A 12,400-nucleotide genomic window follows, 5' to 3' on the forward strand; every position below is an offset into this window, starting at 1 on the left:
TCATTGATCGCTTATTAAAAGAAGTATAATCTACAAAATTAAGAGAAATCAGTAAACGTATATTTGTGTGTTTCAAATGGTGTATGTAAATTAAAGACGACGGACCTTATTCGCTTTACGCAGATACATTGTAGAAAAAAATATCAGCTGTTAAACTTGGTGATTTTCTCGCAGAATATTGCATATAGGGTACACCATTTTTCTAAAAAGATATTGTTTATCAATTAAGGGTTTACAAATGGTTTATGGATACAGTTCACATGAAAGAAAACTAGATTTGTTGTCACTGTGACAGCTTTTCCCTTGTCTTAGAATTTGTGTAGTACTTCTCATTAAAAATAACCACACATTGCACTTAGGCATGTGCCCCCGTATATAAGAAGTCGATGACCTGGTAATTTAAAAAAAATGAAATTTAACTCAAAATCATCATATAAGTATCATATTTCAATTTGGAAACAATTTTTCATAAAAACAATTATTGTAGAAGTGAATTGGGTCCGTCATCCTTTAAATGAATTACGGTAAATTATTGTGAAATGCCAAGGGATTAAAAAAATTGAAATGAAGGTTAGTTACAATTAATCACATGAGAAGTAAAGTTATAATACAGATATAAAATTCCACGTAAACAAGACGTCAATGGCTGCAGAAAAAGATATATTAAAAATGCATGCGTGTAATATGTTTTACAGACAATAACTAGATAATTAATTTATTCAAAAGTCTCATTAATGAATGGATTAAATCAACAACACAATGTCAAATAATGACACTTGTGACTTAACAAGTTGTTTAAAACCAAAAGTATGAATAAGTTTACTATTTTTGAACAGTTTATAAACAGAAATGTAAAATAAGTGTACACTTTATGGAATTCAAACCATGCAATGACCTTAACAAGAGGACTTAGGATAGTTTTGAAACAGGATGTATTATAATTTGACACACCTACATGCAAGTGTTCATGATGCATAGTGGAACAATATTTTTTTTATAGCACAAATAAATTGCAATTTTAATGCACCTTATAAAAAAAATCTGATCAGTAGTTCAGGGATGTTTAAAAAAGTTATTTCAAATGAGGTTATAAAAAAAATTCAAAGGACATATTTGACAACGGGATTGAAAAATCAAAGACCAAAAACGTTACTTTGTGTTTTCAATTATGGCTTAGACTGACTTAAGTAAAACGTTCCAGACTTTGTAAGCTTATTAAAATATTTTTGAATTTCAAATCATGACGTCTCATCAATCCAGTATCTATTGTAGGAAATGAAACTGTCAGTATGATTTATTGCGTGTTAATGAAATCAAAGAAATTTTCAAACAAGTTATTCTGATATTCTAATAAACTCAATCATGTAGTTATCTTTCAAAATATTGATTAATTTTAATGATGCATTTTAAAGCTTAAAAATAGCTATATTTTGAGAGAGAAAAAACATCAATAGTTAATCTTATTTAAGTTTTGGTCTATTTTCGGTTTAGTATTTGGTAAGGTTTCAAAAAATGTAAATCATGAATGTCAAGTCAGTGTTAAATCAAATGAGGGTACCATTCGATTGAGTTTTCGTTTTCTCATATTGTCACAGAAGGGAACTAAATACGCTGATATACGAATTTGGTTGTGTGTATACATCTTTAATAAACTAGTTGTTTTAACAAAATTGGAAGTACACTCTTTGAATCAGCAAACTTTAGATCTTTCTAATTCATTTTAACATGTCCAATCATTAAAAAACTAAAGATTTTTATGGAGCTTTGCTCCATTATATTGTCTGAGTTTTTAAAAAATCCCACCGATAACGATCTGTATTACGTGTAACGTTTTGATAAGGGATAACTACGACTTGAATAATGGTTTTTTACATTTTTTTCCTGAAAACTACGACATTCAAGCTTTTAGCTGTTTTTTTTTTCTTGCAAATTGTTTTCTCATAGCTTCACATTTGAGATTAATAAGATCAGCAATTTTAATCCATAGTAATAATTAAGTTTACGCCTAGTTAAGTTCATAGAAGCACGTTCTATTTCAATCATTCCTAGGCGTGAGTAAGTCCTCTTTAATAGGAATGACGTGTGGTTTGTCCTGCAATGTACAAAACATGTGACCCTCATTATGAAATGTAAGGAAAGCGTTTTCATTGAATATGTAAATTAAGTTGATTTTACATACTGCTCGCCTTTTATCACTGTCAGTTTTATTTGACAGTTATAATCGTGCTGTACAAGAGGTATATAAACCTCTTGCACAATTGTTTAACGTCAGTCGTAAAACATCGCTTAACTGGAGCTGGTCTCCGGTAAATATATTGCAATAGTTGTCATTGAAGTATTACAACTTCGGATTTTTATAATCATTATGAAGCTCTTTTTCTTAGTGGTCGCTTTGTTGGCGTTTCTCGCGACTGGATACTGTGCAAGTACGTATAATTCTATTAACAAAGAACTTGCTCTTAAGTTAAATGTTATGAGTTTTTATGTACGAATTAATAATTTTATATACTAAATATCAAACTATAAAGCAACCATTCAATCTATTTAAAACAGGTATTGGTGTTCATGAGGATAAGCCAGACAGTGAAGAACTAAATAATTCAAAACCTGTAACGGATGATAACGAAGAGGGCCAAAATGATGATGACAATAAAGATGAAGACACATCAGTGGAAAACAAAAACGATAGTTTCAAGAGCAGCGAAAATGAGGATGACCAGAAAAAAAGCGAAGCTGATGACAACATTAGCAAAGAAAATAACAGCCAAGGTGATGAAAACAACAGCAAACAAGATAACAACAAAGCTGGTGACAACAATAGCAAAGAAAATAGCAAGCAATCTGATGACATAAACAGCAAAAAGGATTATAGCCAAGCTGATGACAACAACAGCAAAGAAGATAACGGCCAAGCTGATGACAATAACAGCAAAGAAGATTACAAAAAAGCTGATGACAACAACAGCAACGACGATAACAACCAAGCTGATGACAATAACAAAAGTAAAGAAGATAACAGCCAAGCTGATGACAACAATAGCAAAGAAAAAAGCAAGCAATCTGATGACAATAACAGCAAAGAGGATAACAGCCAAGCTGATGACAACAACAGCAAAGAAGATGACAGCAAACCTGATGACAACATAAGTAAGGAAAATAGCATACGATCTGATGACAATAACAACAAAGAGAATAAAAGCCAAGCTGATGAGAACAAAAGCAAAGAAAATAACAAACAATCTGATGACAACAACAGCAAAGACGAAAACAACAAAGCTGATGACAATAACAGCAAAGAAGATAACAGCCAAGCTGATGACAACAACAGCAAAGAAAATAGCAAGCAATCTGATGACAATAACAGCAAAGACGAAAACAGCCAAGCTGATGACAATAACAACAAAGCAGAGAACAGCCAAGCTGATGAAAATAATAGCAAACAAAATAGCCAGCAATCTGATGACATAAACAGCAAAGAGGATAACAACAAAGCTGATGACAACAACAGCAAAGAAGATAACAGCCAAGCTAATGACAATAACAGCAAAGAAAATAACAGCCAAGCTAATGACAACAATAGCAAAGAAAATAGCAAGCAATCTGATGGCAGTACCAGCAAAGAGGATAACAGCCAAGCTGATGACAATAACAGCAAAGCAGAGAACAGTCAAGTTGATGACAACAATAGCAAAGAAAAAAGCCAGCAATCTGATGACATAAACAGCAAAGAGGATAACAGTAAAGCTGATGACAACAACAGCAAAGAAGATGACAGCAAACCTGATGACAATAATAGCAAAGAAAATAGCCAGCAATCTGATGACATAAACAGCAAAGAGGATAACAGCAAAGCGGATGACAACAACAGCAAAGAAGATAACAGCCAAGCTAATGACAACAATAGCAAAGAAAATAGCAAGCAATCTGATGGCAGTCCCAGCAAAGAGGATAACAGCCAAGCTGATGACAATAACAGCAAAGCAGAGATCGGCCAAGTTGATGACAATAATAGCAAAGAAAGTAGCAAGCAATCTGATGACATAAACAGCAAAGAGAATAACAGCAAAGCTGATGACAATAACAGCAAAGAAGATAACAGCCAAGCTAATGACAACAATAGCAAAGAAAATAGCAAGCAATCTGATGACAGTACCAGCAAAGAGGATAACAGCCAAGCTGATGACAATAACAGCAAAGCAGAGAACAGCCAAGTTGATGACAATAATAGCAAAGAAAATAGCAAGCAATCTGATGACAACAACAGCAAAGAGGATAACAGCAAAGCTGATGACAACAACAGCAAAGAAGATAACAGCCAAGCTAATGACAACAATAGCAAAGAAAATAGCAAGCAATCTGATGACAGTACCAGCAAAGAGGATAACAGCCAAGCTGATGACAATAATAGCAAAGCAGAGAACAGCCAAGCTGATGACAATAATAGCAAAGAAAATAGCAAGCAATCTGATGACAGTACCAGCAAAGAGGATAACAGCCAAGCTGATGACAATAACAGCAAAGCAGAGAACAGCCAAGCTGATGACAATAATAGCAAAGAAAATAGCAAGCAATCTGATGACATAAACAGCAAAGAGGATAACAGCAAAGCTGATGACAACAACAGCAAAGAAGGTTACAGCAAAGCTGATGACAATAACAGCAAAGAAAATAACAGCCAAGCTAATGACAACAATAGCAAAGAAAATAGCAAGCAATCTGATGGCAGTACCAGCAAAGAGGATAACAGCCAAGCTGATGACAATAACAGCAAAGCAGAGAACAGTCAAGTTGATGACAACTATAGCAAAGAAAAAAGCCAGCAATCTGATGACATAAACAGCAAAGAGGATAACAGTGAAGCTGATGACAACAACAGCAAAGAAGATGACAACAAACCTGAAGACAATAATAGCAAAGAAAATAGCCAGCAATCTGATGACATAAACAGCAAAGAGGATAACAGCAAAGCTGATGACAACAACAGCAAAGAAGATAACAGCCAAGCTAATGACAACAATAGCAAAGAAAATAGCAAGCAATCTGATGACATAAACAGCAAGGAGGATAACAGCAAAACGGATGACAATAACAAAAGTAAAGAAGATAACAGCAAAGCTGATGACAACAATAGCAAAGAAAATAACAACGAATCTGATGACCACAACAACAGCAAAGAAGAAAACAGCCAAGCTGATGACAATAACAAAAGTAAAAAAGATAACAGCAAAGCTGATGACAACAACAGCAAAGAAGATAAAAACGAGAGCCGAGTAAATGACAGTAAGGAAGATGAAAACATCAGCAACAGTCAAAAAAATGACAAAAACAGTAAAGACGATGAATCAAACGAAAGTCTATTAAATGACAACAACAGCAAAGAAGAAAATGCTATGAAGAGCAAGCAAGTCGACAACACAAATGTAGATGACGATCGTTCCGAACCGGCCGATGGTAACGATGGCTCTGTTGATACAATAAGTGGGGAAATAGGGAACCATATAGATAAACTGGATTATTCGGACGAAACAGAAGTAGATAGAAAAGGAAAAGACCATCGTAGTGATGAAGATTATGATTATGCATTAGAGGTTAAGGACGTCAATTCCGTTCAAGTGATGGAAAGACCTGACTATGGTGATTACGATTACATGTACTGAAGCGCCAATGTTTCTTGCCAAGTAAGTATTTATTGGTGTTCTTATATCTATATAAATTCTCATATCAACGATCGATATATGGAGCGAAGTTTGGTATTTGTGTTCAGCATAAACAGTATTAATTACATTAAGATTGTGTCTACAAAAGTCTTCTTAATGGATTGATTATCGATAAAGCTTGCCAATATTGATATCTTAAAATAACTAACATAACAATTGTTTTGTAGAATCGAGAAAATCCAACATAAATGAAGTCCCATCCAATCAACCTAAGGATATTAGCGAAATAGGTCACGTTAAGGCTGTTTCGTGCAGGGAAGTGAAATTGGCTGAAAAGTGTCGCTGCAGGCGGCGACACTAATGCACCATGACAAGATTATGTATTTCATCCAAACAAACGAGACAATCGTAGAGAAGCGTATGCAATCCTCATTCATTATCCCACTGTTAGTCATTCATTGTGTGTTGTTAATTTATTATGCTGTGATATTTAACTGTTTTATATCAGACTGTTATTAAATTATTCATATACGTGTATTCATATTGTTGTCATAATTCTGCTATGAGGAAATGCACATGTAGTTTTAACTGGAACAGAGTATATACTTCTATACAATTTTTGTACAACTGTGTAAACTGATAATTTTAATGATAAAATTCCGATATAGTTATTTTGTACAAGCTATTCTCGTGTAAAATTTTTAAAAAACATACTATAGAAGTTTGACTTTACAACACGTAATTTCAGTTGCATAAATGAGTCAATATAATTTGTTTACATTTATGGAGAAGTAATGCTAACACTAAAATTCCAAAGCTTTCTTGTATATATTCCTTCCAATTTCTTGGAAAGTTCCATGCACTTACTCTATTCTTAATTCATGATAATTTGCATACCAATTATATATTTACTTACAAGTAATCAACATGCAATTCCTAAAAAAAATGGTTAGTTAATATCGTATCAAGATTATTACAATTCATCTCGAGCATTAAAGTAAAATTGTTTAAAGGTTATTCATCAGTCATTTCTGAAAATCATGCTTAAGAAGAATAAAAATATAAAAATTTCCATAAACAATGAATACATTAACATGTTTAAACCCTTTCATAAAATAACAAATTCTTCAGAAAAGTGGCGCCTACTGTATTAAGAGTTCAAAGCTGAGAAATGTATAAAGACGCGCCTTTCTTTCTGTGTTTTTTAACATCTCTGAATGGACATTATTCATTTTTTTTTTTTTTTACAAAAAATGTTTAATTTTTTTTTCATAATATAGCAACTGTTGTAAATTTTACTAAGTAAAGCTAAATACGGTTTTATAAAAAACTATTAGTAATTTTCTTTCAAAATTGTTTACACATAATTAAGAAACTGAAAGGTCATGTTTGCGCCCAATGGTAATAAATTTTATAAATGTCATGCGTAATAGTGTAGAAATATGTCGAGTTATATCCGTTTATATAACACATCTTGACTTTTTGAACAAAAAAATACCAAAATTCATGTATAAATCCATATAATATTAAGCATTTATTTATAAAATTATTGGTATGTTGTGTCCTTAGACTGATTAATATCCTTGTTTTACATACTGTATAGAAAGTAGGATTGCTAGTATGTAATTTTTATAATATAAAAGGAAGTGAATTATACCTCACATTTAATGTAAACGATGTAGATTGTTATAATCAATGAACAAAATTATAAATGTTCGGCACATTCAACTATTCAATAATGCACAGGTGTATTTCCGAAATATCACTGCTTTTGATAACATCCACCAATCGATCACTTCAGAGATGATTGACAAGAATTTACTTCATATACTTAACAGTACCAGCTTTCAAAAACCGCAGTATATTGATTTACATTGATATATACGACGAGGTTCGTAATTGACAATCCATTGACTTATTGAAACAATGTAAGACTCTATATCCTGCACCTAATAACAGGCTATTTGAAGTTTTATCTTCAGTAATTTTTATAACGAAAGTGCGGACTGTTCTTTAAATATGAATTCTTAATTTAGATAAATTGACATTAACATTGATGAATGCATTTTCATTGACAGCAGGAATCATAAATATACACGATCTTCTGTGGAATTTTAACAAATATTATTTCTCTACATGTACCGTTGTAAAAGTGTCTGCAGAAATGTATGAAGAATACTTAATACTTTCAATAGACGAACAACGTGTGAATTGCATTATAATATATAAACCAAGTCTACATTCATTCAGATGTGAACAGAAAATTATTCTGTATAAACGCACAACTTTGTATACAATACTCCTGTCTGTCTTGATAAGAAAATATGACTACAAATGCATTCACGATGGCCATCACTTGTCTGAAAATCATTTATATCTAAAACTGTAATGTTAAGTGTATTTGATTAAACAACAACAAAAAGAAATTCATCAACCACAACTAATGGTCAAAAATATTAAAGACTTTGCCTTAAAAAAATGGACGAACAAAAAGTGTACTGATATGAATTTAATGTAGTATGTGTAATAACAGGTATTTTAATTACAGTCTATTTTGGTAAAAGGATGACGAGACAAAATTAAAATGAGGGTCGTACATATCTTCATAGACAGACACAGTAAAATGGTAAAGAAGCCGCTCTCACAACACAGCAGATTTGTTATATATATATGTTCACAAATCGATCTGTGAAAAATATTATCCATAAAAATATTGAAGAAAAAAATCCGTTTTATGAGTCAAGTTTTCTGTTTTATTGGTTTGACATTCATGATGTTACTATTGCTACATTATTTATAAAATATATGTAAAAATTGTCGTACTAGTTTATCAAATAACACAATTGTTTAATTTTATTGAAAAATTGTAAAAATGTGTATTTTATTCGAAATCTAGAAAAACTGGTTGCTTGTAAACTGCATGATCTTTGGGATCTTTTGACACCAGTCATTTCTTTTACGGCCGCGGTAAACATCAAAATCATAATAATAAAAGAATTGTGTATTGATAATGTTGCTATCTAGTTTGTAGAGTTTTCTCTCTTGCAGCACAATACCAAATTCTTTGGCATCTTCGTATATAATGACGGAGAGATCTCGCAGCGTATAACTAATGGAATGTTTCGCGGGAAAATTGTAGGTGCGTCGATTCGTTAGCGTGGGTAATCACTTTTTCCTTGAACGCCGGTCAGTTTCCAGTTTTTGGAAAATTATAAAACGTTTTAGCCACCTCCACCCCTTCAGATTCCTTCGAAATGTACTTTGTAGGTTTTTGCCTAATTGGAATTGTCTGGCGCTTTTAGGCAACAAGGATTGTTTTTTTAAAAACAAATTATGTAATCAATTATGACATAAATTTTATGAGTTATTTGATTATCGTAATATTGGTTGTTAAGTAATTTTTGGGAGAAAGAATCAAATATTCATAATTTGATATATATGGTATAAAAGGTGATTATTACATAATTGTCGTCTTCTCGTATTATTTGTAATTTTATTTGGGATAAAAATAGAGTCACAATAGCTATGTATTTAACAACGTACATGCTTTAGCTCTGCAACATTCGTATGATTAATTTACCGTAACGATATACGTACAAACCACTTGTTAAAACCTGAGTTGGGATTCAGTTGTCTGGGACGATAATGTGTCAGCTTATGCGTATTCGACGTCTGTGCATTGTGAATGACATGTATTTCAGATAATTTTAAATTTGTAATCAACAGCAGGTCGAGGTGAACACAACCTTGTACGAAATCATATGCTGCTTATCGATAGTAATAGGCATTGTACATCATTATCATAATACATGTAGTAAGGAAAGGTTAGGAAGTCTGAATAACCGTGGCTGTTTTTAAACCATGTATTTTTTCTTTAAATGCAGAGTTCTGTATAAAAATGTAGAAACACATATTCTAGATTTTTTTTATTTCGCCTTAATTAAATAATAATTGGTGGTCGAAAATATCTTATTTTTAGGCAAATCTGTTATTTATAAAAATGTTGACCCTCCAGCCTCATTTAATTTTGAAATTATTTAATAACAATAATCGCAAATTTCTACAAATGTAACAAATGTAATGAACTCTTTACTAACACAAACGCTTGCAGTCATCTACTAAAGATGGATGTAAAGATTAGTTGACCGTTTCGCATTTGAAGCAGAAAAATAGGAATTGATCGGTATCGTCTGCAGCTGGTTGGTTATTTTTAAACATAGGAGTTATTTGGTAAATTCTGATTTGCATAAGCAATGTCATGTTACTCATTACGTAAAAAATACATGCAACTATTCCAGAGTAAGGAAAATTTGACTCTAGAATAGTTTTAAGCGATGTCGCTTATTTTACTTACCCAAACATAAATTATGCAGCTAGACTTAGTTGAAAAAATAAATTATAATCTAACGGAATTATATGACATTGTGTTACTGTTGATAGTTATTGGGGGTTATATATGAAACCCTACATAATTAAAGTTTCCTTATGATGACAACTAACTGATCTGTGACCCAAAAAGAAACTGTTTTACCTATATATGTTATATTAATTCCAAGTGGAATAAAACGCATTTCTATTTTTATAATTGAATTGGTAAAAAAAAATTGATATGCTACGAAACAAGACAACCATCAGTTGACAATATTTATCTAAACTATATTCCTTTTCAAAATGAAATAGGATCGGACAGCAGGCATACATTATGCAGCATTTTGTCCTCTCCTTACATAAGGATCATGATAACATAGTGTTATTTTATTCATAATACAAGTACGGTACATGGAAATAAATTATGTACAAACAGAAGACGCATAGACAACAAGAATAAATGAATGAGAAAATTATGAAGAGACAAAACAGACAAAGCATAAAACTTAAAGAAGTAATAAAATTAATCTGCAATACAATCCACTGCCTTTTGTTATGTAAGTTGACATTGAAGTATGCTGAGTTGGTTTTTTTTAACAAGGTAATTTGGATATAATGAAAGTTCTGTCAAGGAAACTTATCTTGTCCTCATTCACAGGAAAAAACCACAAATTTCGACTTCTGCCAGAGTTTAAGAAAAATATTTTGGTCAGAAATAGTAATTCTCCTTGGTGACTGTTAACGAAACTGTATTCATTTTATAAAACAGACTAACTCACGGATAAATCAAAGGGAAATATAGGTTTAAGTATGAGTAGAAAATCTGATTTAAAAAATCTTTAAATATATGAAGAAACGACAAACACTGTATTGTGACAGAAGAATTAATAACTTAAATAGGTTGCATATATATTATGATGAAAAAGTGGATAAAGAATAGCTTTATGAGAATTTGTGCCAATATATTCATTTCACTATAGATCAGATAAAATTGATCACTCATCGACATTTTTCAATTCATGTATTTTATCCATTAGTAAATACTATTAATATGTATTAATGTTTGGAGGGAAAATCCCTCAATAGAAATCGAAATCCAGCTCAAATATACATGTATGTTGTACATGTTCATATAGGATTACATGTTTTTAACACAAAGTTAAGAGCTGCCATCTTAAAGATAATGTATTGTTACATGTATATATACAGTACATTTTTACACAGCTTATAACAGGAGTTGTGGCTCTTACATTATTCGAAATCTGTATTCCATCGAAGAGAAAAAGATGTAAATAATCTTAAATCGTTAGCATAATAATGTGTGAAATAAAATCTTCTTTTGAATCATGTTTTAAAATGAACTTGCGGCCACTGAACACCAAAGTTTAATACAAAACTGTAAGAAAAAACGTATTTATTGTTGTTTTTATTAAATTGTAAACAGATTGCTAGTTTACTTTTTTTTTAATGTCCCTGTGTCTTGCACCTCCCCACAGTGCCGACACGATTTATTTATTTTTTCATTTGTGCGTTATATTTGTTAACCTAAACATAGGATTTACAATCAGATTAACTAAATCCAAGCTTAACTAATAAATTTCAGTTTTAAAGATTGTCTTCTTAAAAATGTTACATGTAGGTATATCCAGAAATGAAATTGAAAACTATTCAATATTTTTAAAATGCATACATTCATCATTCGATATCAGCTTGTTTCATTTTTTTCAAAATATGGATTTGACCGACTTATTTCATCTAACATTTTGGTATACACCCTAGTCCTTATTATTATTTTTTGTACACAGGTGTATTGTATATGTGATAATAATGGTGCATCTAACAAAACAACAAGATGTCAAAAATGCTAATACAGTAATTTCCGATGATTATGGGTACAAAAACATTGAACTACATTAAAAATTGCGTATGGGTGTATTATTCCTTTTTTAGAGTGTTTAATGTAAAGGTTCGATGTGTTTGACATCGGGAAGCCAGTCTAAATCCGCTGTTTACGAGGGCATATACTTAACAGATCATTACCATCTTTTGGGTATAAATTAAGGGAATGTTTAAATTATTAAAAAGGGCTGCTGCTTTGATGAAATCTATAGAATGAATAAATAATACGTAAAATATTAAGCGAAGGTCATATAAATTCTAGCTGGTCCGGGAGCTCATTTCTTTGATATTCATTCTAATAAAAGATGAACTCTATACAAAGCAGCAGCACTTTTCAGAATCTAACAGAAAAGTAGATTTTAATTATCATTTAAATTTTTAATTCAAACAAGAGCATGCCCTTGCAATATTAAAATTTGTTTATGACCTCCACTCGGGAGAATTATCAACACATGTCACGTGACTATTTATTCAGG

General features: G+C 31.5%; 1 protein-coding gene across 1 annotated transcript; it reads left to right on the top strand.

Moving 5' to 3' along the window:
* The first annotated feature begins 2,268 nt into the window (after window positions 1-2,268).
* Window positions 2,269-6,194, top strand: LOC105326991 (dentin sialophosphoprotein). The gene is made up of 3 exons (XM_020066686.3): window positions 2,269-2,426; window positions 2,554-5,678; window positions 5,885-6,194. Exons 1-2 carry the CDS (start codon window positions 2,366-2,368, stop codon window positions 5,655-5,657), a joined length of 3,165 nt encoding a protein of 1,054 aa, XP_019922245.3. The 5' UTR covers window positions 2,269-2,365; the 3' UTR covers window positions 5,658-5,678; window positions 5,885-6,194.
* Window positions 6,195-12,400: the final 6,206 nt, after the last annotated feature.

The sequence above is a fragment of the Magallana gigas genome, chromosome 5 (assembly GCF_963853765.1).
Source record: "Magallana gigas chromosome 5, xbMagGiga1.1, whole genome shotgun sequence".
Lineage (NCBI taxonomy): Eukaryota > Metazoa > Mollusca > Bivalvia > Ostreida > Ostreidae > Magallana > Magallana gigas.